General features: G+C 46.7%; 1 protein-coding gene and 2 long non-coding RNA genes across 4 annotated transcripts in view; 2 read left to right on the top strand and 1 right to left on the bottom strand.

Moving 5' to 3' along the window:
- LOC118512853 (protein grainyhead-like) overlaps positions 1-23,736 on the bottom strand; it is a 184,314-nt gene that overhangs the window by 38,007 nt on the left and 122,571 nt on the right. For both annotated transcript variants that reach the window (XM_036057926.1, XM_036057924.1), the window contains exons 4-9: positions 21,682-21,727; positions 21,129-21,227; positions 8,812-8,916; positions 7,154-7,266; positions 6,287-6,814; positions 1,384-1,546 (exon numbers count right to left, since the gene is read on the bottom strand). In XM_036057926.1, coding sequence (XP_035913819.1) covers positions 1,384-1,546; positions 6,287-6,814; positions 7,154-7,266; positions 8,812-8,916; positions 21,129-21,227; positions 21,682-21,727 — 1,054 coding nt within the window. The remainder of the gene's footprint in view (positions 1-1,383; positions 1,547-6,286; positions 6,815-7,153; positions 7,267-8,811; positions 8,917-21,128; positions 21,228-21,681; positions 21,728-23,736) is intronic.
- Positions 7,196-8,483, top strand: LOC118512862. The gene is made up of 2 exons (XR_004906360.1): positions 7,196-7,328; positions 7,417-8,483. It is a non-coding gene; the product is annotated as an uncharacterized LOC118512862 (long non-coding RNA).
- LOC118512863 lies at positions 8,903-21,916 on the top strand. The gene is made up of 2 exons (XR_004906361.1): positions 8,903-8,987; positions 21,694-21,916. It is a non-coding gene; the product is annotated as an uncharacterized LOC118512863 (long non-coding RNA).

The raw sequence follows: 23,736 nt of genomic DNA, 5'->3' as shown, positions 1-23,736 counted from the left end.
TCGCATATGCAAATTTTTGGCTGCATCAGAATGCAGTAAAATGATACCGGGCGAAGCGAAGGCCCTAGCTTCGTTCCGAGCAATTGAAACCGAAAAAGGATAAAGTTCCGAAGTAAGCTTACACAGAAGCCTAGAAAAAAATAGCGGAACTATTGTTGCTGGAATGCCGGCAGCGTCAAGTTACGGTTCGGGCTCTAAGGTGCTATAAATTATGCTATAATGCAATCAAATTCATTGGATGAGGGATTTTTTTCCCCCCAACTATTTTGATTATTATTCTAACGGCGCTGGAGTTCATATGTCTTGAACTAACTCCAGTGAAGCTTTTTTTTGACTAACTTATACCTTTCAAGGCTTTAAAGTATAATTCTTGCTTTAAAAAATAGCTCCACCTTAGTAAAACGCTGTGTAGTAAAGGCGAAGTAAGGCAACTTTTAAAAAGCCAACCAGATAAAATGCTGTAATTGCCGACTCCCGCAGCAGCAGCAGCAGCAGCAGCCAAACTGGTGGCGCTTAACCTGTAATCTTCTCTCTCACTGACGCTGCACGTGACTCGGTCGATCTGGATCGGAACTGGTTCGCTTCCGAACGCTCCGAACCGCTCGTGGTGGAAGGTCAAGGTAAACTGGACACCTGTTTGCGGGGCCTTGTGAACATGAGAGAAGACACACAGCAACACCAAACAAAAAAAAAAAGCAGTCGAGATTTACGTTCCAACCCGATCCCGGTTTTTTGGGACATCACATGAATTTGAATAAAATTCAGAACAACACGCAGCCGGTTATTTTGGTTGAACCGGTTTTACGGAGGCACCATCATTTGGAACCATCGAAACAGATTTCGTTGCTGGTGAAATAGAGAGTAAAAATTCTAAGATATTACTTCCTGGTTCGTTTTGGGTTGAAGCGGAACGAATCACGAATCTCGCTCCCGGTACTCTTACGCACGCCGATCGATGATTGATCAGCGCTTCAATCAATACAAACAACAAACAAATATCTCCGCAAAAGGGATTGACTCAATGAGGGCAAACAAACAAGGGGCTTTTTCGTACGGCCGGAAGGTTAAGGGTTACACAGCTCTTGCTTTTATGCGTACCGACCCCGTATGTGAATCGATCGGGCGAAAGGTAAGGGGGGTTGCACTTCGGACATCATCCCTGATCGATCATCCCGGATCGCAGATTCAAAAACTAATCTGTTAGCTCTTTAAACTGCTTCGATGAGGATTGAACCCATGCACATCAAACTTTACGGCAATATTATTTCATTCGCAAAACAGTTCAAGAAGTAGCGCAAATAAAAGCAGGGTCTAAGGGTCTCATCAACATGCTACGCTACTTCACGGCCGTATCGCTTACGATTAGTGCCCGGCGAAACTTACCTTCACTGTTTGATTTTTAAGCGGCTTGTCCGGATCGTGCACATACTCGAGCGTAATGCCGTAGAACTGTCCCTTGTTGATGTACGTTATCCGATCGTCTTCCCGGCGCTGGGACGAGCTGATTGGGCTTTCCAGATAGTATTTGAAACCAACATCCGTGTATCTGTAAAACGAGTGAAAAAGGAGGGAGGATAGTAGACAAAATCAATCAATCGTTCGCTAAATGTATGTACGGAAGCTGCATAGAACGGCATATCCGGAGCTGCCGTACCATGCACGGTACGATAATTAGTCGCCAATGGACGAACGCGAGAGATTTCAATTAGTGCAACGCACTAAAATGGGGAAAACTGTAGCCCTTAAGCCCGAACCTAGAGCCTAAAGTGATGAAGATTTTTCCTTTCCGAACAACATTATTGAAAGTCTTTCCCCCCTTTAGGCTACCCGAATCGGGCACGGACTGTGCGCGACTCCAATTGTGCGCGGACTCCGATGATGTCCATTCATTGCATTCCGAATGCTTTCGCCAAATACGTACTCGCTTCGACCGTCCGCCAGCCCTATCTACTGCACCATCTGCAACTGTGCCTGAACCATGTGTCAGGTGTGCGTCGGTCGCAACAGTGTTTGATTTAAGGTTCGGTTCCTCCTCGCCTTTCTTGATCCTGCTGCGTACCACCACCACCGTAGGCTTTCGTGCAGATTTTTATCCACTCGGATTTCGCTCGCTTATATCTGCCGCGGAACCGCAGCGTCGTACGAGCAGACAATTAGAAATTTTCTAAAACATAATCAACCACACCGGATGGTCAAGACACCGATGGGATGCCTTCTCGCAAGGCCGCACACACGCGATCGCAAACTGTCCGCAGCGCGTTTGATGGAAATTATATCGAAAATTCCTTACTCGGGCTGGTGCGCCAACAACCGGCGAGCGAGAGAGAGAGAATGAGAGAGAGAGGGGAAAAAACCCCGGGGTTTGGCCTCCAGTGCATGAGTGTCACCATAAATTATCCGGTGCATCGGGTCTTCGCGACTCTGCGCAAAATGCGCGCCAGCTGTCTAACCGTTCCGCGCGCGTTGATTCGATGCGCTTTTACGTGTCGATCACGTGTGTGTGTGTGTGTACGTTCGTGGAAAACAGTTGCAACAAGTGGAAATGAGTGACTGCGGCCCGTTTTTCCTTCCCCCCCCCCCCTCTTTTTGTTCGCAATGTGCTCCAGCAAAAATCATAATGGCGAAAGAAAAACTGTGTTATCTTCAGAGCAGATGCTGTGTGTCTAGCAGTTTTTTCGTCCGTTGCTGCCATCCGTCCATTGATATTGTGCGGTAAACTTTCCTCTGTCTTTTTGTTTGCTCTGCTTCTTCAACTCTCTTTCCCTCTATCGCGCTTAAAACGGGGCAATCTCTTAAACAGCCCGGCAGACGAGCGTGCGGGTCGGGTCCGCACTATCCGCCCGTTGACTGTGCGCTTAAGGAGATAATTGTGGCACTGCTGGCCGGTTAACGGTTGCGACTAATTGATCGATAATCGAAGTCGCGAATTGCGAATCTCAATGCGCGATTGTTTTGTGCAGGTGGAGTTGTGCAGTCTCCGTGTGTCTTTGCATTCAGTGCATCCGACTCGCGGACAGGAATTTCTTTTAATGGAACGCACTTTGTGCGGCTAACAGCTGTCAGTATTAATCGGTTTTATAGGATGGGCTGGGGTGGTGGTCCGTTTTTCCAAAGCGATCGGATTTAATTGTGCCTCTTTGTGTTGCGGCCCGTGTGAAGCTTGGAGACTCGGGGAAAACTGAGCTAAAGCTCCTTTCTTATAGGTGGAAAAATTGGACCTGAAAACTAAGCGACTTCTGCAGCAAACTACAATGATGTGAATGTGTATTTTTCGATTGAATAATTCAACATATTTTTGTAGGCAAATTTAAATAACAAAAAACTGAAGCATCCTTTTGCTACCTCCCTTCGTTCCTGCGAAGCGAAACTTACACTAATCTTCCACGTGAGCATTTCACCAGCTTTCCGTTGGTCCTACACAGTCGTTATAAATCATTCCCGAGCTCTTATGCTGTCCCCGTACTCCTTCAATTTGGTTCTTGGTCCAATTTTACATCCCATCAGCAAAGAGTAACGAAAAACCCTAATCGAAATGACATTTTGCAACGACACAAATCCTTCAAGTAGCCTTATTTCGGACCTATCGAACCGAAAGCGAGAGACAACGATCGAAAGACACCCCTAAAACCAAAGGCTTAAAGACTGGCGATCAGCTGCACGAAAAACATAAAATAATTGATCTATGATGCCCAATTATCGTCCTTTATGTGGGGAGAGAAGTCGCCCGGGTCCGACCAGTGCGATGATTCGCGTACCATTTCATACATTTATGACATGAGACCGCCGGACACCCCTAATGAAGGGACCGCGGGCACGCACAACACACGCGCTGCTCTCGGCCGGTGGCCCCGCGCCAGGTTCGGTTTGGTAGTGGCCCGAGACCTCCGACATAAAAATGCATGTATGCACATACATAAATTCGTCGTTATAATAAAGATTATGATTATCGTTATGTTTATTTTATGCCCACGTTGAACGGTGGTGTTTTTTTTTTTGTCGTTGTTGCAATATCCTTTTTGCTCAGCACCATCGACCGTGGTGGGGCTGGAAGAAAGTTGGCATTGCAAATTGGATATTTGCGTCGTCTGCGCCGGTGTACATGCGATTTGATAAAAAAGGGGGGGATATAGGGGATGAACGACGTCGACAACACGGATGTGTCCACCAAATGTGATCAGCCAGATGGAAAACAAATAAGATGCCAGCCAGCCAGAGCCAGAGTTCAGACGCATATCCTCCATATTTTTTATGTTGGTATTATTTTTTGACTGGCGTACGACGATTCCCCGTGGCCGTGGGAACTGATGGTTGAACCTATCGTATCGCATTTCAAGCAACTGAAATCGCTTCGATTAAATGTATTTTATTTGAAAACGCGGTGCGGTTTGTTTCGCTTTTCTCCTCACACGATCATCCATACCGCTGTCGAATATCATTATCCTTGCTGATTCGGAGTGACATCAGACCGAGGTGAGCTGCTGCTCGTGGGTGATCATCAGTTAGCGATGAACCGATGGTTAAGATACGTTTTCAAAACGTTGCAAGATTTCACGATCGTTTAAGAAAACGATCGCAAAGAAGAATGGCCGATTTCATTTCACTCCTCCAAGCAGTAAAACTTTCAATTTAGCTCCTCGATGGCTAGAGCTTGAGCTAGGAAAAACGCTTGAGGGTGTTAATAAATTATACACTATTAAAATGAAATCAAACTCACGGCACGCCAATGAAAGGAATCAATATGATGGCTAGCAACGGTTGAACGGTGGAAAGTCCGTAGACCACGACAAGCTCGGCTGGAGGATCAAGTGCTTGGGCGTCGATCGGTCGTTCGTAATGCAATTAAAATGCAATTAAATTAACCTTTTCTAACAGTTGCGGGCTACATGGTGGCAGGTTCCCGCAGGTCCATTTCTGTCAACGATCGAGCGACCGGCGGCGGTTTTTGTGGGGATGTAGTCATGCGGAAAATGGTTGGATTGAATCGTTCAAATGTTGCGCGACCAAACGATCAGGATCAGAGCCAACAACGCCCCAAACCTCTTTCTTTTCCGTTTTTCGAAAAGGGAATACTGTCGGGAGATTAAATTTCAATTAGTGGTTCGCCATTTTGGGGAGGTTTACCAGCGACAACGTATTTGAGCTGGTGGGCTGGTAAAACCGTGTGTTGAAGCCGATGATAATAAGCTCCAGTGGAATACTCGGCTGCTTAAGAGAATGACCACAAGAAAAAGGAAACAATTAAAGCTCTGCCGGCAACAAATAGCACTCAACCCGTTTGCTAAGCCAATTGGTAGGAAATCATTCTCACCATTCGACGTCCAATTCTCGTGCGCATGCAATCGGCAAGGCTTCAATTCAGGTTAATCTATCACCAGCTCGCTAGAGCTTAACATCCTGGCTGATGCACTTGCTCCAATCACGGCCGACGGTCAATGAGAATTGCGTTCTTAAGCCTTCGTGTCTTTAGCTTGCCTTGCGTGAAAAAATGAACGAGCATTGCACGAGCTGCGTCTGATGGAGTTTTGATTGAACGGCACAGGCGAGTAATGAATGAATCCTGGGTGGAAGCAGGCGAAAATTAACACAACGCTCAGTGCAAAACATTGCACGAAGAGCTAAAATTATGCTACACCCAATCCCTCTCCTGGGGAGAAGCATCGCACAGCGCTCTAATTATGATGAGCATACAACACGGATGGGCCGAGAATGCAGCATCCGATTCGAGGGAAGTTAAGGGAAATCCTCCAGCACAAAAACAACATTACGCAATCCTGATCTTACTGCCCAAATGACCGCAGTACACGTGAGATGCGGATGGAAACATCTCCCGCTGGAATGCTCATTGTAATTGAAATATGCTCGGCTAATGGGTGAAGTCATTGGTTAGAATCACACCTCATTAGAAGCCTTTCAACGGCTGCTTGTGCGATCCGCTATGGCCAGTGCGAGGGCAGCAAATGATGCAACCAGAATTAACGATATCGTATAAATCATATCGCAAGGCGCGGGATGGGCGCCCCAGGCTATATTGGCCCGGAGTTGCCAGGGAATGGCGATCATTAGTGGTGATCATTTCTCACGAACGATCACCCGGGTAGAATGTAACTATGCTAACAGTATTAATATCCCGTCCGCAGGCTTGCTGTGCCACTCACGAGCAACGAATCTTTCTTCTGAATCTGTTATGGATTTAAATCACCTGCAATTTCAACTAATCACCGCTAATGGATAGCTAACTTATCACCCGAGGAATGACCCCGGAATGTATCATTGTTTTGGTACTTACATTTTTGGTATCTGAACTTTGTCAGCATCGTTCTGTCGGCCAAAGTCGTGCCACGGGCGGGAGCGCGGAGCCGTAGCAGCGCCGGCAGTAGCAACGGCCGCAGTCGACGAACCGCCCAGCGATGTGGTTGGACTCGGTTGGCTACCGTTGATCGCAAGGTTGCGCTGCAGGCTGGCCACACACGCCGGTATGTGGCCGGCAGCGTTCGGGTCGACCATACCGATCGGTGCTTGGCACGGTTCCGCATAGTCAAACTGTTGCTGGACGTTGTTCTGATCGCGCGGCGTAATCGCATCCGCACCGATGCCCGAATCGGGACTGGGCAGATCCACCGTCAGGCCAGCCGACGTGATTGTCTTGGTGTAGATCGAGCCGGTCTTGGTGAAGCGGCCCTCGTACGTGGTGGCTGGTTGTGGACCCTCGGAATCGGCCGCCGTACCGTAGATGGTACGGGGCGGTGCGTAACCCTGGTTGTCGAAATATTCACGGTAGGTGTACGGTTCCGTGATGAACGCTGTGCCACCATGGCTGTTTGGGAATGAACGGGAAGGACGAGAATTAGTTTAAAACTTCATATTTACGGAAACAATGATTTAAATGTACTTTTCAGAAGGTTTGCTGTCCATTTTTAAGCCCCGAAAGATAAATCTGTTTTGATGCACTTTACTATTTTTCCACACTAAACGTTCGATTAATCACTATAAACCAAGCATGTTGACAGCCGGACACGTTCAGTCAAATTGATGACAGCCGGTGAACTTGCTGGATTGTTGATAAACATCGCCATTTATCACGCAGCGCATCAAATTTTGCGCAATAATGAGAAAATCGTGTTCCACTAAGTGTATCCCAAGCGCACTAACTTACCCAAGTCTGTTTGGCGGATACATGTCATACTGTGCGTAAGAGCTGGGGCTGGGTGAGTTGGTGTTCACATTGGAGCTGGCCGTCGCTGCTGTACTGTTCTGATGGGAAGGACCCTGCGAAAGAGAAACAATTTCATATTAGCATCAAATATTAAACTCCCATCGGGGTAGTATAGGTATTCAGCATCATTCGTTCGGTTGTCGCCCAGCTTTATCCCAGCTAATAATTCTCCATCTCGCCGCGTGTGCGTGTTTTTTTTTTAGCAACGCCCAAAAACCGTTCAACACCTTTCTAATCAACCTGCCCTCCTATCTGCTTCTGGGAACTTTTGCAATGCACAAAAAGTGAAAATCACTAAACCCCATTCGCTGGCCGGCAGGCAAAACCCGGATCAGAAAGCGGGCGGGCGTCGGCTGTTTGATAAACCTGTCATCCTACCGGTGTCCACCCTGGCCCGGAATGGCCGGTTAACGAGACACACAATGCGTACACCGGTTGCGTGATACCCGGCGGAATCGCAACCTGAAAAGATTCCACCTGTTGTTGTTGGCCTGTGGGACGACACGAGGACGTTTTACTTTTTTTTCAGACGCTCGCAGGCACTGTTGCAGCATGCCCGGTAGGTTTCCTGGGCAGCTGTGGGCCTGCAATCGTTCCACCCCGACCGACTGGTTGATCGACCGGGCTGGCCTGTCAACCCATCAAAAAGAAGGCGAACAAAATATACACGTCAAATGTGTCCATGCCGATTCGGTTCGATCGATTGACGGATTTCTAGCTGTTGTTTTTTTTGTTCGCCTCTAGCGAGTCTGTCTGCTCCTCCTTTATCCGGCGGACAGTTGTTGATCATGTCCATAACGCTGTGGAATGCTGGGAGCAAAACCGATCAGTGGGGGAGGAAGGAGAGGAACGGGGGATTTGTTTTTATGTAAATATGCTAATTTTCAGCTTCGCTTGATGGATGAATCGAAGCAAAGGATGTGGCAAAGCGGCGGTGATGGTGGTGCACATTTTAGGCTAAGCGCGCTCGGAGGCTTTTTAGATTGGGTGACCGTGCGTGTGTGGATTGTATCCCACAGCAGTCCCCCTAAAAACCATCCAATGTAGGTGATATGAGTGATAGTATTTAATTCGTCTTGATCGAAAGGTTTTGAACGATTCGATCACGTTCGAAGAAAAAGAAAAAAAGAATCGACGAGGCTAGGATTACCCTCGTGGCAAAGGCGATTAAGTCCTCACTCACTGTACGCGCCAGTATGTCGTTCCGACATCAGAAAACCCTACTCCATTTGAAATAGTAGATAAAATCCAATCACTCGTCCACCGTTAATCAACCACCATATGAGCTTTGCATCCATATCTCTTTCCCTGCTAACGCATTGTTTCTCGCTCCCTTTGTTCCAGTTCACTTGACGATTCCGAAATCCTTCATCACGGTTTCCGAAGCGGCAAATCACGAGCTAGGAGCCTGGTTTTTTCGGGGGTGAAAAAAAAACTCGGTAGGACATTCGACAGCTCGGGGGCCACGGCTGTCACCGAACGGATTCGATGACTCGAACAAACCTGTCGCTCTAAAGACGGGGCTTCCCATCCCGCAAAACGGTCCGCATTAATCGGTGACCGAATAACCGACACACGATGCGATGGCGATGGCTTACCTGCAGGTAGATCTGCGTGCTGCCGGGGGCAGCATACATGGTTTCCGTTGAAGGACTTCCAGGGCTGGGTGGAGGTTCTTTAATGTGCAGCGATGGCGACGATACCTAGAGAGACAGTTTATCCAACACGGCCAAAACGTTAGAAGGCAAATTACCGAATAGAGAGAGAGGGTCAGGTAAGTAACCCGAAGAGGAGGAGAGAGGGAGGGAGAGAGAGAGAGTGAAAGGGGGTTTTAGTGAATTTTGGAAAACTATTTCTCTAACGCTGGCGCTTTGAAATAGTTTCGACCTCTATTCAGCACCCATCGTGTGCGGGGCGCGAGGCTGCGAAAAGCCCTCACGAGCACATTTGGCGCGGCAACGGTTAATTGAATTTTAATTGAACGAGAAACGTCGCCCAAAGGCATGCGGCGGTCAACGATAGCTGACGACCGAGCTGAACGATCGATAAGCGACGAGCGCCCGCATCGTGTGGGCTTGTTAAAAGCTTCATTCAAGAAAACATAAATCTTACAACCCAAACCGATACCGAGGGTGCATCGTAACGAGGCGACGGCATGAACCGACGCGGGCGAGCACCTGATTTAATGCGTTCGGGTTGGCGCCAGCAAAAGGATGCGAGAAATCGTCGCACGGGCGACCGTTTCCTGCAATTTGTTACCGTCACACACCAGTCCCGGTCTGGTGGCGAAGGTGGATTATTGAATGAAGCTTTCACACTGCCCGATTTTGCACGTGTAGTCCGTTCAGTTGGGCTCGGGGAACGAGCACGAGCGATAGAATCTCCCGGACCGTGGTCTGTAGGACCATCGCAATATTCGATTGCTTGCCGAGCTGTTCGAGCGATCGTGAAATGATGGAAACTTACAAACTAACACAGCGGTTATGTGGAATGGGGCGAGAACGGATTAATTAACAGAACGCATGATCGTGAATGCAATGAGCATGATAATGGAATGAGAGATATCTACGGATGAAGATGTAACCGAGGGCGTTGATCATAGATTTGTATGGTTTTAATTGTGATTAAATCTTACATGCTAAGCGGACGCTGGAAGATTAATGTGAAACCCTGTTGGACCTTTGTGCTATCCTCAGCAAAAAAAAAACCCCGATCTAATTTATATGTTATGATTGTACGCCATAAGATATTATGTTACTTAACCCTACTTGTTGCAGACAAAAAGAAAGCTTATTTTCTCCCTCCCTCCCTCTCACTCTCTTGCCTAACTATACACAAAGAACTCACGCCATGCGCCAACGGTTATCGGGGGGAGTTGCTATTATGAAACACTTAACGACGGCTTTGGATTGAGTCGCAAAAAAGTGGTATAAAAATTAAAATGATTGATCAGCATCCGTCGCTACTGCTGCGTACGCTACGCTACACCATCATCCTGACCCAGGTCTGCCGGCGGGTTTTGTGTGGCGTAATGGCGAAATGGCGGTGATTATAGCTAGAGCCTAGCGACAAGTGAGAAGCCTAACACAAGCGCCCAGTAGCAACTAGCAACAGAAGCTTCGCCACACAGCGGGATGATATTCACTTTTTTGGTATGAGATTTAAGACTTCAATTGCTCTTTCAGTTCGAGATGAATTGTGCATCTCTTTGTGGGAGAAGCTCAAGAATCTTAGGCAGAGTTAGTCCGGTAAATTGAGCTCTTAGATAGCTTCGCTCACCAAAGGGCCAAAAGGAAGGAGCTTCATCATCATGGCGTCCGTCAACGGTTTCTTTTGATAAATATTTGCCCATTTCGAGGCGATCATTGATTAAAAACGCATGTATTTTATTATACGGTGGTTTGCCTCTCGCCGGCCATTTGTTTGTTTCTTCCAGCATTTCGCTGTACGCCTGCCCACATGTTAAACGTAGCCGGGTTTGATTGATTTCGGGACTTGCCCGTGATGGTTTCCTGTTACATTAAGGTTGTCTTATCAGCGGACCTTAAAGCCCTCGCCGTGGGCTCTCTCTGTATCTTCGTAGTAGTAAAGAGTAGAAAACAAATCAAAAGCCTACACGACGAACCCTTTGAGAAGCATAAATTGAAACGGGAGGGGAAACAAACACCAACAAAAAAAAACAGCGCCTGATTCTAATCAAAACGACAACTGTCAAAATTCAATTTCCGCCGCAGCTTAATGATGCGCGTCTCGTTCCTTGGCTCGTTTGCTTGTTCGATTTAACATGCACGGATGATTGATTTGTTTTTTTTTCCGTACGAAGCGTTGCTCATTTACCTCGGGTTTGGATGAGTTTTTTTTATAAAATTCATTTTGTTAATCCTTTCTGTTTCTTTGGCTTTGTCTTGTTCTTGATAAACTGTTTTTTTTTATAAATAGAATTTCAATTACCAAAAATCCCATTAAAATCCGCGTGATCTATATTAACGTTTCTGGCTAGCTTAACCCGACATTGAGTTTACTATGTTGACTGTTGGACAATAAAGGTCAGGCAAATAAAAAACACAACACACATTTTGCTGACAAGATCTGAGCTACCGTTACGCAGTCCTGCCGTTGCTTCCAGGCGCTTCCGCTTCATTCTACGTGTCTTAACACACATTCTTGAGCTAACCCCGCCCGCCGTCCTTGGATCCTTGGGGTCCGGCGATGTTAACTGCGGTGTTTAGACCGCAGGGCACAACACAATGCAGACACAAGCAAACAAACAAACGGTCAAATAATGAGCTACAACAGACGAAGCAACATGCACAACACTTCACCGAAAATGGATGTCGATCAATATAAACTGTAGCCGGCAAACGGGGCGGTCTCGAAAAGGGCGGACGCCCCGAAACGAGCGTACTGTTAACCTTCAAACGAGGTAACAAGATACAGACACTGGCAGCAGCAGCAGCAGCAGCAGCAGCAAGCAGACGAACAAAAAAAAAAACGGACCCCAGAAATCAAAAAGGTAATCGAAAATGGATCACATTAGCGCAGAACGCGATTGATACGCGCCTGTCAGGGGAATGAGTCCGTTTGTCGTTAATTTATGGGAGCGCATAAGCGGGTGTCCACGCGTGTGTGCTGATTGGGCTCGGTTTTTGGTTCTTGTTGTGTTGTGTATTTTGGCAAACAAGAGTGGAAAAAAGACCCCCGAGCCTAATACCCATGAATGCACCACCCGCCAACTGCTTAATCCATTGGCTGCGCTCATTTAAAAAAATGCCTGAGAATTTGTACCGGGAATTAGCACGCTTGTGGAAGAAAATGTTGTGTGACAAAAAAGAAAGAGCACAGTAATCATCGAAAGCAAAAAAAAAACGAACCCCCGACTGATGAAACGAAAATGAAGAAATTACACACGATACGAACGGGAACAAATAATAATGCGAAACAAAACAATTAAGACAAGGAGCGTACAGAAACAACCAGCAACGAACAGGGTAAGAATTTTTGGCGAAAGATGTAATGAACACGGGACACGGGGCTGGTGCCGATGATGATGACAGTCAGTCAGCACCAGTGCTGAATGCTGGTAGCACCCTCCCGCCGGTTGCTGATGATTTATATAATTTACAGCAAGCTGCTGTATAAAGTGATTCCGGTAGCACGGTCGAAACAAGTTCGGCACTGAAAACGATCGATCGATTTCGATGCTGAGGGTGTATCGAGTGACAATTTTTTTTTTTCGATGTGGTTTTGCTTCTCGCTTTTAGCTGGCCAAATTCCAAATTGGTTCCTTTTTGTTTAATTTTGGGTAGAAAGTATTGTCTTTCCCTTGTCTTGTGCGCTCCTGTAGTGAGCATCTTATTTGTCGAAATTCAGCGGAACAAGCGGCACAAGTATCGATAACGAAATCGATAAGATCGCTGATTGGGCCAGGATTAAAAGGGGCTCATAAAACACACGTTCATCTAAATAAAATCCGTATCGATCGAGCGAGAATCGGAACATGTGTCGGTTGGTTTTTGGGCGAACAGTAAAAGCTGTACCGGATTAGTGTGTTTATAGCTGCACTCGAGGCTTTGCACTTTACTTTTAGTAAAATAACACAAAAGACGTCTTGTTTTTTTCGGCGCGGGTGTAAAGCGAAAGTAGCGACCACAATCGATCTTCTCGGCTGTTCTGCCTCCCATTTCCCATCCCAACGGGCGTTGGTGGCAACTTTCAAAACGCGTTCGAAGGATTCGTCCTTCTGCCGTTGCGGTGAAAGATGAACGAACGCAATTTTATAGCGCCCGAAAATGCTCATTTGATCTGCACACCTCACGTATCTGGCCGAGCCAATCACATAAAATCGGGCGTACCGACGACCGTTAAAGTTAAGTGCATTTACACATTTAATATTTTTTAATTGCAATCCGCTCCGGTTTTACGACACACACACACACGCATCGTGACGATACGGTGTTCACCTGTTTTTCGCGTCCCGAGACCCAACCCATAATCATTGGGAGCGGTGAAATGTTTTTATTAGCTGATTTTTATATTTTTGCAATAAGGCGCCCCAGACGAGCATTCGATTTATTTTGGCGGACCGCGATTTTATTTCGTTTTCGGACCCGGTGTGTCGGAATGGAAAATTAATTTAAAAAATCAACGAAAACGATGGTTGTGAGTATGGCTGAATGAAAGCCAATTGATTTGAAGGAAAGAAGAAAAGAAAAGAACAACACCGATCGTCACCAAACGAAACCCAAATGTGGAGCAATTTGTGTGAATCGATTACAACCGTCTGTTTGGTGACGATCGCACCACTTCGAGATCGGGTTGTGATTGCTTTCTTAGCAAAGGCAACCGAGGGACCGCGGATAATCGACGCATATCCTTTTGCACGGTGATGGGACATTCCAAATCATTCCGATTATTCGAAGGGTACGAGATCCTCTACCCCCGTGGAAAGAAGATCTAATAATTTTTGAAAAAGAATTAATTAACTGACTTTTTCTGCAAAAAAAAGAAGCAAAGAGAAGCACAACGCTCACCACCTGCTGGCGCGCTGCGGTGTTGTTGTTTCCTTCTCAGTTTCTCTAACAGCCACACACACACAACAGCTTCGCTCTATCTGCATTCGAAATTATTACCTTCGATTCTTAATTATACTCAATAAATTTGGATTTTATTTATCGCCCGGCGATTGGTGGCTCGAGAGCGCAGCGCGATCGAATCACACAACGAAAGACTTCAAGCGACGAACCTTTCTGACGGTGACGGTGAATGGCGAGAATTTTCGGCGATTGTTTGTGTGAACCCAGTGAAGCAAAGCAAGAAAAGGACACAAAACACTTGGGATTGGGAAAAAAAATTGGAATGAAATGTTCGCCCGTTACCGCACGATGATGATGATGATGATCGTTTGGGGATCGCGGGAAGAAACAAAAGCAGCAAATCCCCGTGACGATCCTTAGCATTGATGATGCTAGTCGTTGGGAAGGGAGCCTATTCAGCTAATACCGATCGGGGAATAGTAATGTAATGATCGGGCACCGATCAAACCCCCGCCAAAATCTAGCCCGGCCGGGGTGGATTGGTAGCTCATTTACTTTTTAATCAGATTTCACAGACGTAAAAAGGCTGAGATTTCTGTCGGCTTCGGATTACACGTGATCGCGATCGCGATGCGCTCAGCGGAAGGAGTCTGAGTGGGGGCTGGGGGCATTATGAATATTTATGCGCCAGATTAGGTTATGCTGCGGTTCGATTCGACCGGGGATGCCCGACAAGACCGGCGGGGGTAGGAAGCCTAAATCTGCATAATTTTCTAGCACCCCGGTTTCTGCTGCTGCCAGCAAGGCCGTTTTTTTCTGTTCGTGTGTGTGTGTAGACGATTGATCTTCCAATTTTCATCATCATCATCACAAGCACCAGCAGCAGCAGCAGCAGCATCTATCGTTTGATTGGAACCGATCGCAACGATCGCGCTCTGTACAATTACAGCGGAAGCTGCTGCATCTCGCTTCCCATCGCCGTACGAATATCGTTAATTTAGGACGAACGAAAGGTCCGATCAATAATTAAGCGCACGTGTAGGTGGGACACTCTTTTCACCTCTTCTCTTGTTTGATTTGCTCGAACCGTGCCATAGGCAATACTTTTTACCCAAAAAGAAGAAAAAAATACGGCTCACATTCCTATCGTGTTTCTCACCCGCTGGGGGAGGGCATGGGGCGTTCGCAAACATTACCTCATTTTTCGTCGCTAATTAATGATAAATCTACTAAATAGTGTTGCGCCGGTGTGTGAGGTTTCGCTTCCTCACTCACATAAATTAGCACCAGGCACGGTGGTAAGGTGGGCCGTGCAGATAAAACCGTGCCATCGTGAAGCCACTTTAGCTTGTGTTACGGTCCGATATTTATTTCCCACAACGAATAGGAAGCGGGAACCACAGACAAAAAAAAAAACACCCAACATTGCTGCTGATAGGAACACAAACAAAACACTAGCTCGACACGACCTCCTCCACTATTGGGTCATCATCCCCTTTCCACCCCGTCGGTGACACACACACACACGCACGGGTTAATTTATGCTGCCCGATAATAACTCGATAAATTGTCATTTGTTATGCACGACTGCTTGTTTGCCGGCGAGAAGCGATCACACAAGGAACAACTTTACGCGCTTATTTTGTTACTAGAAACACACGAAAATAAAACTCTTAGGAAGGTTTTTTAAGGCTGCGCCGGTGCAAGAACCTCGTGGAAGGTTTTGTTTCCTTCCTATCAAGGAACCGCGCTTCAAACGCTCATACACCACCACCGTGCAACTCGATTGTTTTACCGCAAAAGACCTCAACCAGCTGATAAGCGACGAAAACGCTTTGAAGGCGACTCGGAAGTGTTCGTCAGAAAGCGAATGAAATGGTTGCTCATTACCCATGGCACCCATGGCATGGTAATGACTGTCAAATGGGCTAGCCGCTGCTGGCAGGCACTTAAATTGAGCCTTTGTGTTGCTGCTTAATTGTGGCGATTAAGTGGGCCCCGTTTTTCCTTTCGGAAAATGGAATTTTTCTTCCGATCGTGTGACAATTTTTTTGTAGCATTGTTTAGCTCTTCATTTTTATGACACAAAACAATTCGCTCAACCGGCCACCCGATAACAGGCAGCAAAAAATTCGCCGCTCGCGATAGTGCCTTAAAGTACGGTGCCCCACCGGCAATAATCACGTTTTGAGGCTCTCGAAACATCGTACTGCACGCAACAGATACATTTAACATTTGGCTTCAAATTGTTTCACGTGATCGGGAAGGAACGAAATTCACGCCCGGCCAAAAAAATCGAACGCAACGCAACACGTAAGACAACGCACCACATTAAGGCACAATTATGCTCAGGACACGACTCCGAGAGGTGTAGAGAGAAGAGGGCTCGAGCTAAGGAAGATACCCTTAAGCGAAGGGTCATCTTGACGCTGCTCAATGCTATCCACGCACTATCGCAAACCAAAAAACAAAAAAAAAAAAACGCCCGACAACTTTCGGACACGATAAGAGCACACCACACGTTCACGATCGCCCGTTCGCTCGCAACACGGTAGAAAACTCACTCTCGCACTCCAGGTTGGCATACGGGCACGCACTTTCTGGTAAATTATCGATCGGCAGAACAGCAAGCGGACGGTCGCAAAACACGTCGCGCCGTTGTTTTTTTTTTGCTGGTAAGCACAAAATTTTGCCTTAAACTGTCATATTTAAAATAAATTACTCTGGTCCGAGCGTTCACGCGCGCTCAAAAGCTACAACTACTTGACCACGGCACCCTTAAAGAAAACTGCTCCTGCTGCTGCTGCTGCATTTTTCTTTTCCCCCTTTTTGGATTCCCATCCCATGTGGGGAGGGAAGGGGAGGAAGTGGAGCGAAGTGTCCTTTTACTTTTGTGCACGACGAGTCTATACTTTTTGCAGGACTTGTCATCGATCACCGGGTTAACATTATGGAGGGATTGTTCGCCGATATTTTCGTCCAACAGTAGGGATCTGTTTTTTATGGCGAGGACACGCGTATCTGATCACGTAAATTTATCGTCGATCGAACGAATTTAAAAAAAAACCACGCATAAAACCATCGTTTGTTGTTTCCATCATTTCACGATGCTTTCGTTTGCAGCCAGGGAGTTTTAGCGGAAGCGGAACACCGAAACCAATAGCGAAGAACTCACCAACTAGAAATGAATGTAGGGCACACTGATTTTTGCTGAGTAATTTTTGAGGACTTTTAGGGAAATTAATGCAGGATTTTAGAGGCAATGTTTAACACTTTTCTTCTCGAGAAACTAAGATTCCTTTTGCTTCACAACACCTTTTCACTTTAATTCTTTCTTAAAGCCTTAAGGCTTAATTTCCACTCCTGAGGATCACTCTTAAGGATCAGGCCTTCTTCAACATTGATCTTCTCATAACACAACACGCGCACACACAAAAATTTGTGATTCTTTGTCAACTCCAAGGATAGCAATTTCTTCCACAAAAGAATCACACGGCAAAGTCGCGAAATGCCTTCACTGCGCGCACCGGAACGCAAATTCTTACGCGCACGCAACAACGCACGAACGAAACACGCACGACTCGCGGCCTCACTCTCACACACACGCACTCACACGGTCGCTCGATCTCGATTCATCAACGTCTTTTGATAGACTAAATCAAGCACCGGGTCCACGCGTAATCAGAGTGCGCCGATGAAGTCTGCCCGTTGCCGGTTGTGGCTCCGTGTGCCGGAACGTGGAACCGAGGGTCATAGTTACACAGGGGAGAATGGGAATAGCCAGCGCACAGCGCGTCTGAGCGCAGGCAGTAGTGAGAGAGGTGCGTACCGAAAGAAGTGCGCACGAACGGGAAGCATAATAATGCCCGGGAGGAGACCGACCTGGGGACGAAGACGTTCGACGACGGCGGCGTGAGCGAGCAAGCAAGCAAACGGGAAGAGAGCTAACCGAAGACGACGACGCGACGTATGCAAGAAGAGCGCAGGAAGGGAATGGCCGGTGCGAAGAAGTGCGTTAAGGGAAGGAATCTCCGAGGACGCAGCGAAGGTTGGAAGCTTGGGAAATGGTGCACTCACAAGGTGTGCGCAAGAAGGACGGCGCATGTGATGGATGCGCAAGTACGGGCGCGCGTATGACCAACCTTAAGATCCCCGAAGAAGTGTCTGCCGAACGCTTGGTGTTGAGTGGTGAGTGAGTATCATGTGGATTTTTTTCTTCAACCGGGTGAGAACTGCTGTTAGCTCTCCCAGGACATGGAACCGAAGTTGAGCAGGACTTCTGGTGAGTGATCGCCTTACGCATAAAAAGAAAGGATCTTGGTTTTTTGAGAATTCCTTGTAAATTTTAACTAAATGTTGTACTGCTATTTAGACTTAAGGGCATAAGGATTTGCCAAGGAATCTTTGGTTTAAAACCCCAATGTCCTCCCCAAAAAAGAAAGCCAAAAGCTGGAAGTCCTACTCTGGTCCTAATCATCTCCAAAATTTTACCACAAAACTGCGGCGCCATGTTCTTCAGCTGTGGCCTTGAATTTGCCACAACATTAGGAATCGACATTCGGAAGTCGTGCAACCCCTTTTCTTCGCTAGGTTTTTCCGGACTCTTTTTCCAAAATTTCTGAACCCATAAAACTATCATTCCTTCGCACTAAAAGTGTCCGCAACGAGCGTATGGTGTCGGGAGGTACGACTTCAAGGAAAAGACACGCACATAGAGCGAAATCCGTTCTTCCTCTACCGTAATTTCTTTCCTGAGTTGCGAGGATCCATCACGACAATAGCGCACCAGAAATGGGCCATAAAACCTATAACTCTGAGAGGGCTCGGTCGCTGTCTGGCCGGCCGGCCGGTGTCTTCTGTCGTTTCATGTACAGCATTTTTAGTGCCACCTTTTTCCCACCTCGCGTACGTAACCTCCCCCCTCCCCCCCCCTCCTCTAGAGGGGTCGGAAAGCTCCCGAGAATGTTTTGCGTTTTATGTGTCCGCTTGTCTCTGAGCTGCAGCCTGGTAGTAGGATGCTCTATGCCGAAATGCGCAGAAGAATCGCACGGTGCAAACGGCGGTGCTGTGTTCTGTGTGTTGGTGCGTAGATTTAGTTGTTCAAAGCAAGGAAGGAAACATTTTTAATGGTCACGCGGAGTTTTTAGGGTCATAAAAAAACGCAACCGAAGACAACAGTGGAGAGTGCGAACGGAAACGTCTCGGGAGGTCAAAAGGCACAAGAACTGTCGGTTTATGTCGGTGTAACGTGGTGCAACGCCGGTTGAGGTTTCTCGGAAGAGATAAGGTGTTCCGTGTGTTTTTTTGGTTTTCCATTCCGTCTAACGTACTAAACAACTGGATAAAAGGCTGGAATGTCTTAGTGAAATATGAATTCAAAATTAGCCTATTGTTTCGTGTGACAACTTCGACAACACAAAGAGGCCTGTTTAAGAATAAGTCCTTGAGAGGGTTTAGCAACCCTTTTTGCTGAGCTAAAATCCACCCTACACGATCGATTACCAATTTTCTAATCGGTGACAATTGTGTGTCAAAAGGCCGGAATTGCCCATCAACGCTTTTACCCCTTGGGGGATTAATTGCACAGCGGCATAAACCATCAAAACGATGCATTCGATTGCACTTCCGACTGGTTCCGATTCCTTCCCGCTGCGAATGCATTCCCTCGATGGTGCATGCAAGCGTTTTGGCAAGCGAAAAGGGGGCAATTTCGTTCAAGGGGTTCGCCGGCTTTAATAATACTCTGCGCGCGTGTGTTTTGTGCCTGTGAGTGGCAAAGAAAGCAGTATGAAATCGGATCAATATGGAAATATTATTCGCCAAAAGGTGGCGAAGAACCCTTAACGCCGCATGGGAGAGGACCGAGTAGGCTAAAAAGGGTTGCGAAAAACAAACCAACAAAAAAGGCCAACGTTACGATGCAGGGTGCTTTCACCTGCGCAGAAGTGTTCCTTTCGCTTCGAGAAAGAATCCCGAGCCAATGGTTTTGGGAAAGGATTTTTCTGAATTGATGTGAGGTAGTGCAAAACGGCGGCCAATATGTTTAATTGTGCAAAAGAAAAAGGGGTTCTAAAATCAAAACAAACACAGTGTGAATCATGTATTTATAATTTGTAAAAGCGTGTTTGGGCCGTCCGCACAAAACAGATCGATCGATATGATTACACATTATTGATACAATCACATTTCCCCCTTGGGGGATGTTGTGGTTTGTTTTTAAATTATTCATTCTTGAGTAGAAAGGAACTGAAAGGATAGCAAAACAATCACCGTTCAACCCTCTACACCCCTAGCTCCTCCTTTAGTGAGGGGGAGTAAAAGGTGTTCCGAGCAGTTTGGTGAACCGAAGCAAAAAGGCACCCTTACGAAAAGAGAAAGAGCGTCAAAAAATAAAGGTAATCGCGAGCGAACGAAAGAATAACTGCAAAGAAAAGCAAGCGTAATGAACGATCGGGAGCACTTGCGTCGGGCGTCAATCGTTGGGTTTGGGCCACCACACAAACACTTATCACTTCTCAACTTCAAGATAGTGCACCGGTACAACATTCGCCCGGCCCATTCCTTTAATACACTCCCGTTTTTTTGGGGGGGTGGGGGGGTGGGAGGGGGTTCGCGAACGACAGGATACGACGGGCGAAAGTTGGCGACTACCGAATATTATTCCACACTGTCACGCAGGATCGCAGGAACCAACAGCAGCAGGACAACCATAGAAGATCGTGTCCGATCGTGGGGGTGGAGGTGTGTGCGATTGATTGCAACAACGGTGGTGTGGAAAAAGATAAAATCGAAAACCTTACACAATCGCCACCGGGGCGTAATCATATGTAAACGGGGGATCGCTGATGGAGGGATTTGTTTTTTTTTTTTTTTCGGGAGAGCAATGATGGCGCTTTCGGCTCGGCACAGGCCCATATATGGAAGGTTGGGCATGGAATCGCGAGCAAAGCAAGAAATAGTGGCGGCTTTTGTCAGCTGTCAGGGTAAATTAAATTATCGGCAAATTGAAAGTAGCCAACTGGAGGGTTTGTTTTTTAAATCTTTTTTGTGGGGTGGAAAGCGAGTTGCGTTTTTAATCAATCCTTTTCGTCAGTTTGGTGAAGGTTGTCCTTCTGGTAGAATTATATAAAATGTACTGAAGGATCACCGTGAGCGTAACATTCCACTCAAATATGTGGCAGACAAAAAAACACCTTATAGCTATTTTGCATGATTGGGGCTTGGAGCTCAATTTTAGTAATTTGTTAAGAAAAAAACGAAACATGTCTAGGAAAAATTGCCCTCCATAAGATAGGTTAACCAACACAACCCGAACGAATGATGATGATCGTGATGAAATGATAATGTTGAAGAACACAAGGGGAATTAAAGCACGACTTTACCTTCTGATTGCGCGGATTTTTTGGCTCCTTGCGAAGATCTTCCGGTTCACGCTTTACGTTGATCGCCTGTGTCGATGGATGAGCGCCAAGCAGCAGATCCTGTTTTATGAGAGAAAAATATTCCATTTAGAATTACAAACACATTTTGGTGGCTATTTCCCAAAGAAAAACCACAACAAAACCGGCAAAATCCGATCGAGCGCACGAAGCGTAACGCTAACGTAACGCTCGCATAACGCTTCACCTCACCAGGAGCCTCGATAAAAAGCCTCTCACTCGCTCACTCACTCTACCGCGCGATTTCGGTTCGGTATAAACACGCCCCCTTTTTCATCCGAGCTACAAAATCGCCGTTTCGTGTGAGCTCTCATCCACTTCGGTCACTCAGAGGTGCGTGAGTGCCGTAATGTTGAGGTGCGGCGAGTGTGCGCAACTCGGATTTCGGAACTGGAAGGATGTACCGGCTCGGTAAAAATTGTTTCCAATTCCAAATAATTTTATTTCCCCCAAAAAAAAAAATATTACAAAATAAAATAAACTATAAATAACTTACCATCGCTTGCAGTGTCTGTCCATTAAGCTTTGCGCCAGTGTTGGTGCTATATATTCATGAGAGACGCAGCCGAACGATAATTAGTCCCGTGGCGTGACGACACCGCGAATTGCACCAGAAGTTATTGAAGAGGCGGCCGTAAAACGATCATTCGAGCATCATCAGCATCGTCGTCGTCATTCATCAGGGCGCGTAACCGGAAAAGGAATGAAATAAAAACGCAAGAACAAAAAAACAAAAATTTTCATTAGAGACGTGAAGCTTTTGGAGAAAAATGATGGGCTGGCGTACAGCCAAGTCTGTCATAAATTGTGTGAGATTATTATGTCGAAATATTCATTTGCTGCGCATCTTCGAGAAAACCCCAACATTAAACCGTTTCCTGTTATTAGCGGTGCCCGAGCGTCAGCTCGTAAAATGGCTGTGACGCGTCAAACATAAAAATCGCACATTTGAGTGCAGTTCAACACCTTGCAGCAACTGCAGTTAGACACTTAAAATCCACGCCATCACGCCTCAAATTGGAAAGGTTCGGAAGATTGGAATTAAACTTTTGATGATTGTGGCCGAACAAAACTCAGTCAGCCCTGCCCTTATCCGTTCAAGGGATGAGGGTTCAGTCCCACTATTTTTGAGGCATCCGATGTGCTACTTTCTGTGGAATAAATGCAATTAAAATATTTATCATTTGCACGCGTCGTGAGACTGCATCCGCGGTGAAAGCCACCGACTCGAACGGGTGGGGAAAAAAAAACAAATGGGTAGAAACAACTTCTCTCTCGCTGGGGAAGATCATAAACATTTATGCTTTTATAGCATCGGTGCTGGCTGACCAGCCAGACGCGGACCGAGTGTGACCGAGCCGGCGTCACCGAAGACACTTGTTGCAGCGCGGAACGAACCGTTCGGCGATACACACAGTGAGAATCTTCTCCCCCCAACCTCGCCCGTGCATTCGGTTTTTTATGGATGAAATTTCATCAAATTTGGAGCAAATCGCCTTCGTCGCCCATTTTATGACAAAAATATAAATACTTCAACTCCAAGCCCTTTTAACACTGGCCCGATAACCGTGGAACAGTTTGTAGCTAATTAAGTTCCTGAGAGTTCCCGCCAACCCGAAGCCCCAAACACAGCTGACGCAAATCCTCAGCACTCCTTCCTTCTCGCTCCCCTTCCACGGCGATCCTTTGGAGCGAGAGATGCCATAAAAAATTCGGCAGATTCAATTTACATAAAATCATAATAAATACGACTCCGCTCGCCACTCCAGCGACGCCGCGCGCACCTTTTGGGATGCTTCTCCGATCGAAAAAGGGAACCAACAAAATATGAGAGACTTCAGCTGATTGATCGTAAAAGAAAAGACGACAGAATCGATCGCCAAGCGCGTCTTTCGTTTAGGCTCTCTTGTGACACCCTTTTTTGTGGGGGGAAAGAGTGGGAGGAAATGGGGGGGGAGGGGGGTGCTGTTACCCAACTCAGGTTCCAGATGGGTGTTGCGATCGTTTGGAACCTGACGGCGAGAACCTCACAGTCCTTCACGGTGCATTTTTATTGACGCCAAAACAACAAAACATCTGACAAAAAAGCGTACAATCTTGCGCGATATCTGGAGCGATCGTAAATATTTTTATGTGCGTCCACCGCACCGAACAGTGCAGGGCTGATATCGGCCCCCACAGATGTATTTATATTGGTGTAAAATGTACGGTATTTAAAAGCAGAGCAGCACCGCTGGAACTCCGATCCGATCCGATCCGCAAGGGGGAAAGAAATTCGATTATAGGAAACTCATTTTAGTTAGGGGGGGGGGGGGGGGTCTAGAGAGTGTGAGGTGAGGGGAGCGCGAGAAAGAATGGTTTAATGGTTATAAAACGGTTTACAACATATCCAGCAGGGACGCACCGTGAATTAACCTGTCTCCAAGGGCATAAAACAGTGTGTGCGCCAGTTGTGTGGAAATAAACGCCAACAGGATCGAGGTGTTCTTCGGTATGGAACAGTTCCGCACCCAGTTTTATGGGTTCGGTTGCATTTGCTCATTAAACTTTG

This window comes from Anopheles stephensi, chromosome 3, assembly GCF_013141755.1.
Source record: "Anopheles stephensi strain Indian chromosome 3, UCI_ANSTEP_V1.0, whole genome shotgun sequence".
Lineage (NCBI taxonomy): Eukaryota > Metazoa > Arthropoda > Insecta > Diptera > Culicidae > Anopheles > Anopheles stephensi.
The sequence above is the reverse complement of the archived record's forward strand: the minus strand, read 5'-3'. Positions and strand labels throughout refer to the sequence as shown.